The sequence below is a fragment of the Sorex fumeus genome, unplaced genomic scaffold (assembly GCF_029834395.1).
Source record: "Sorex fumeus unplaced genomic scaffold, SorFum_2.1 ptg000122l, whole genome shotgun sequence".
Classification (NCBI taxonomy): Eukaryota; Metazoa; Chordata; class Mammalia; order Eulipotyphla; family Soricidae; genus Sorex; species Sorex fumeus.
In genome coordinates, this window is record NW_026606179.1 from 5,231,941 (window position 1) to 5,237,940 (window position 6,000).

Consider the following 6,000-nt stretch of genomic DNA (forward strand, 5'->3'; position numbering starts at 1 on the left):
GGATAAACATTGTCCATGGAGGAGTGGAACAGAGGAAGATATTCAGTGTTGCCCTGAATGGAGGCTGTTGATCTGGGAGAGCTAGTGGCAGGACCTGTGTGAGATATTTAGTTTCCTCTGCCTGGCCCTAAGTTAAAAAAAATGGTAGAACATTTGGGAAACTGCTATTTCTTCATCAAGTCCTGGCCTTTTGGGATTAATTGCTGTAATTTTTTTTTAGTTTCCTAGAATTATATCCATTGAGATCTCAATCTGGCTTCTTCAAGTCTGACATAAGGCAGGCTGGCTTTTGGGTGGCTTGTTGTAGATAAGGGTTTGGTCTTCTGGGCAGATTGCTTTAGGTGGGTCCTGTATGGGTTCTTAAGAACAACAAAATTGTATTTCTGTGATCTCACCATTGTTCGTTTGTATAGACAGCCTCTCTGGGATCTCATTAGAATTTCTGATTCCGCTATCTGTTTATTATTGACCCCCGCCCCCTCAAGAAATCCCTGTAATTTGGGGTCTCCTTGTGGGTCCCACATGAGTTTCTTAGACAGAATTTGTATGGTATTTTGGGGTCTATGAGACTTTCCTCATCTCTATTCCACACAATCACTCCTTTCTTATCCTTTAATCACTGCTGAAGAATAACTGCCCTGGGAGCTTTAAGCACTATCTGTGGACAATGCAAGTGAGATTGAACAAGAAGCATTCTAAACATGTTAGTTCCCTTTTGGGAAGAAAAATAAAGCACAGTAGTTTGAAATTAAAATAATGTTATAACAGTATTTTGTTATCTTAGTAGCCATGATGATTTCACTCAGGCCAATAACATTAAAAGCCAAAAAGGCTAATAACATTAAAAGCATTATTATTTCAAAGGCCAGAAATAACCACTGGCTGCTCTGACATCTGGATCCTGAAAGGTGGCTGCCAGAAGCACTGGGCACCCAGAACCTTCTGGAAGCCAAATGAGAGTGCAGGGTAAAGGTCTCTGGTCACTGGGGCTCCATCTCAATTATGGGAGATTCGGAGTGAGATATAACTGACATATTCTCTGGGGGTGGCTAGTTGAATCATGAATTAACCCCTCTGTTGTGTTTCCACTGATAGGTCTGTGGGCAGGAATCATCATCTGTGTCATCTTCCAAGCTGTGTGTTTTCTAGGCTTTATTGCTCGGCTAAATTGGGAAAAAGTCTGCCAACAGGTAACTATGCTCACTGCTATCCCTGTTACGGTCTCTTTTCTAGAGTTAGTGTTGACTCTCATTTTGGAAGTTTCTTTGCTCTTTTGTTGAACATGCTACTTTATCAGTTAATTGGGGGCCACATCTGGTGAAGCCCTGGGTTTACTCCTGGCTCTGTGCTTGGGGATCACTCCCGGAGGTGTACAAGGTACTAGGGATTTTAACCAGGGTCAACTGCCTTACCTTCTGTAGTATATCTTCAGCCCATTGTTGTTTTAACTAGATTTAACTTGGATGGAGATGGCCAGACAATGGGCTATATCATCTCCCTTTGTTTCTTCATTGAATAGAAAAATAGGGAGTTGTTTTTTTTTTTGGTATCCCATACACTACCACCTATGTGCCTCAAAAGTCAACTTCAGAGTAAGATTTGGAATCCAGAGGGTGAGTTGGAATGTCCTGAAATTCATTCTACTTTTTATAATTTCCAAATATTTCTTTAAATTGCCTATGTATATCTTTGTCTCAAATTTTCTAGAGTGAGGTTTGAAAATGGGGGTAAATGAAGGAGTGAAGGAAGAAGGAAGATTCTAAATTATTTTAGTTCTTGTCTTCTCCTTATCTTGTGCTATTACATCCAACCTACTGCCCTCCCACCCTCTGACCTAGTTTGCATATGAATTAAAGAAAATAGCCTGACTTAACACTAGGTGGGGTTAGAGAGGAAATGATCAGGAAGGGGCCCAGAAAGAGGAGGGAGGGGCCAGACCTTTAATGGATAATTGGCATAATTTGCATCTGTGATCTGATTTGCATCTGTGATCCTCCAGACCTTATTCACATAAGGGCATATGAGATCATCTCACAAATCCGCATAAGGGCATGTACAATCTAATTGGTCATTCCACAGTCATTCACCCTCGTTTGCATACACAACGCTAATTGGTTGTTCCAATTAGATGACCCAAGGATGTAACCAATCAAATAATAGCAACAATTAAGGGGTGGAGCTACGTAGTTTATGTAAACCATCTCACCGTATGGGCTGGAGCAATAGGGCACAGTGGTAGGGCGTTTGCCTTACAAGCAGCCAACATGGCCGACCCGAGTTCGATTCAAGCTACCGAGAGTATCTCGCTCGCACGACAGAGCCTGGCAAGCTACCCGTGACGTATCTGATATGCCAAACACAGTAACAATAAGTCTCATGATAGAGACGTTACTGGGCCCGCTCGAGCAAAACGATGAACAACGGGAGGACCGTGACCGTGATCTCACCGTAAGGAAGGGGCCCTGCTGCTACTGCTACTACTTCTGTAGAGAAAAAAAATACGCCGCCCCCCCCCCCCCCCACGAAAAAAAAGGCAGGGAACTACAGGGGCAAAGGAGAGCAGTGTGTGCGAGCGGGGTGCGGAGGAGAGAGAGAGACTGCAATCACGGTTGCTGTCTAGGATGCTGTGGTTTCTGTTTCAGCGGCCTGCAGAGAGATCTGTATGAGCTGTTAAATAAAAGAGTTGTGACAAAGAAGACTGTGGGGGTTGGCATGTTAATCTTACACATTGTCTGTAAAAGATAACCCAGAGCAAGTCACTACCTGCTGCAACAGGAGAGCCAAATCAGGTGCTTTAATGACACTGTGGGAAAGCCTTGTGGATTTATTGTGAGTTTTATTTTCTAGGCTCAGGTACATGCTAATTTGAAAGGCAACATGGCCCCGGAAGGAACTTCTCTCTCTCAGGACTCCATTTACCCAGGTATGTATGATGCAGTAGCTCTCAAAACAGGCCTGTCTAGGTGGTCCTGGATTAAGTACTGCAGAATGCAACTAGATTTTCTGCTGATAGCTCCTAGTTTTAAATAGGACAACATTCTTTCAGAAATAAAAGACAAAGTCAAATATCTATTTGAGGTAAATAGACTTGAAGTTAGCTTTTGCTTTTAATTTTAAACATTAGCATATTGTTTTGTTGTTTTTGTTTTGGGATCACATTCCGCGTTGTTCAAGGCTTACTCCTGGCTCTGTGCTCTGGGATCCAGGGGGGCTCAGGGTTCATATGGGATGAGAGGATACAAGGCATTTGCCTTGTTTGGGGCAATCCTGGTTCCATCCTTGACACTGCATGTAGTCCTTAACACAACCGGGGTTCACTCCTGAGTGTAGGGTCAGGAATAGCTCCTAAGAACCACCAGTGTGCCTCCCCCCCTCCACACACAAATTTATTTTGTAGAAGTGATATTAGTTATAGAAATTGAGGCCCATTAAAATGTTATTTATCTTCAGAAAGGTTTTCCTATGTTTCTCTCTAGTACTTAACAGCTGTCTGGGAAATTTCAGATTTCAGGGTTTCTGGACCACCGTGAAGGCTGATTTACTTCTGGTTTATTCTTAATTCTTAGATGCAGTTCTTTGTTGTATTCTAAATTGAAGGATATTAAAGTACTGAGGGGTTTAATCAGGGCCCCACTTTTGGAAGGTACTAAACTCTTCAAAGCTCTGCTCTGTTCAGGAAGAGAACCCTTAACCCAAGCAGCCAGAGGTCAGAGCACTCCTCTAAGATTACTGCTTCCTTCAGTCTTGCCCTGATGATTTTCCATTACTTGTTAGTATTTTGGCCCCTATTAGATAATATTGCTCATTTGTTTCATCCACCTGCTCTAACTATCTTCCGACAAAGAATTGGTCTGTGTTTCTCACCATCCTTCTTTTGCAAAACCAAAATAATGGTAAGACCTCCTATGACTGTGAGTTAAGTGAATTCTGAGTTGCCTGCTGTGGAATAAGCCTTCGGTAAAGCTCATGCAGGCAGGTCTATTCTGCTCAAAATTATTTTTTCCTCACAGCTCCAATGGCAGCATTGTGTTTCAAATATTTGCTTATGTTTAATATTAAATTGGATTCTGGTGTTATTAGGGTTTTTTTTGTTTTTGTTTTTGTTTTTGAGCTACATACTTGGCAGTGCTTGGGCCATTACTTTTGGCTCTGCACACAAGTCTGGGGGACCATATGGGAAGCTGGGGATTGAACCTGGGTCAACTGCATGCAAAGCAAGTGTTCTACTTACTGTACTACCTCTCTAGTGCCCTGATGCAAGGATCTTTTAGGTCCTCTGCTTTTCTCGTGTGTTTGTTTTTCCTCTTAGAAAGATTTTTTCCTTCATTGGTCTTGTTTTTCTAAAATGATAGGCAGGTGTTGACCCCTTGAAAATTTCCCCTATGACACTCATTTTGTTTTTGTTTTGGGAGCCATGTCAAGCAGTGCTCAGGACTTACTCCTGGCTCTGTGCTCAAAGGTCTCTCCTGGCAGTGCTTGGTGGACCATTATGTGGTTGCAGAGACTGAGTCCAGGTTGACTGTGTGCAAGGTGACCACCATCCCTGTTGTTACTATCACTCCAGACCTGGCTCTCTGTGTGAATCTTGAGATTAATTCTGTTCTCTAGTTCTTATGGAAGGGAGAACTCCCTGGATGCCCCCAAGGTGATGTGGAGTCTGGGTCAGCGTCTGTGAGCAAGTGCAATAGAGATGCACCCTGACATAGCAATTCTTTTATTGACTCTGTAACAATTGCTTTCTCCTGATAGTGGCACATGTAATCATTGCCTTTGATATAAATTTTTAAAAATTGTTTTAACCGACCATGTCCATTTTTACTTTCCAGTGAGTCCTGAAAACCATGAAGAAATTTTAATGAGAGATGTTGAAAAAAAAGAGGAGACACAGTGGAATCAACAGATGCTTCAAGAAGAACATATTCAACCAGAGAACACATCTAAGTTGTCCAGGCGACAGCTGATACTGCGGCGAGGGCTTCTGTTCCTGGGGGTCATTTCAATCTTACTAGTGGGAATTTTAGTGAGAGTATATGTCAGAACTGAATGATGAGGTCAGGGCATAGTGATTAAGTGAACTTACAAATAATTCATAGGCCAAAGGTAGGAGATCAGTTTCAGTCAATGGATTCAACTGTGCCCATGGATTTCAAGAACTGACAGTGTGAAGTATTACATTCGAGTATTAACTGATCCACCTCTGTTTCAAGCATCAGATTGCATCAGTTGATGGCTTTGATATTTCTTCTATTTACTGGTTTGTTTTTTAGATACAAATGCATATACTTCTTTTGAATTCTTACTGTTTGAAATATTTAAAATATATTTTACAATACATCTTCCCTGTGCCTTAAATTATTATTCAGCGGGAAACTGATATTAAGTAATGCTCATCTGGGGGTCCATACCATATTGCCATACCATATTTGATAGGGTTCAAATATGGTAACACATACAAGGGCGATTAGAGGTCACCCCAAAAGCCTCTTTCCCTCTCGGAAAGCCTGGTAAGCTACTGAGAGTATTCCACCCGCACAGCAGAGCCTCGCAAGCTATCCGTTGTGTATTCAATATGCCAAAATCAGTAATTACTATTGGTCTCATTCCCCTGACCCTGAAGGCGTCACTGATATGGCAGCATTGAGAAGGATGAGACAGGAGAGGCCAATAAAATCTCAAGGCCAAACTAGGCTGCCACAACGAAGAAAGACAAAAATGATCGTCTGTACTTTCAATGCACGTATGCATCCATCGAGGACCTGATGATACAAGTGCGAAAGATCAAGTACGACATCATTGGTCTGACCGAGACAAGAAGGCACCAATCTCATCATGCCGTTTTCGAAACTGGAGAAGAATTGTTCCTCGGAACATACGATAAAAGAGGTGTCGGAGGCGTTGGTGTCCTTGTCAACACAAACTTGGCCATGAGCATTGATTCATTTGAATGCCTAACAACCTGAATCGAACATTTACATTTGAATAGATGTGGCTCACTGCTGG

At 42.2% G+C, this 6,000-nt stretch overlaps 1 protein-coding gene across 2 annotated transcripts in view; it reads left to right on the plus strand.

The window, feature by feature from the left end:
- LOC130044221 (multidrug and toxin extrusion protein 1-like) overlaps positions 1-5,328 on the plus strand; it is a 40,669-nt gene extending 35,341 nt beyond the window's left edge. For both annotated transcript variants that reach the window (XM_056136877.1, XM_056136876.1), the window contains 3 exons: positions 1,096-1,190; positions 2,848-2,923; positions 4,827-5,328. In XM_056136877.1, coding sequence (XP_055992852.1) covers positions 1,096-1,190; positions 2,848-2,923; positions 4,827-5,047 — 392 coding nt within the window. In that variant the 3' untranslated portion in view covers positions 5,048-5,328. The remainder of the gene's footprint in view (positions 1-1,095; positions 1,191-2,847; positions 2,924-4,826) is intronic.
- Positions 5,329-6,000: the final 672 nt, after the last annotated feature.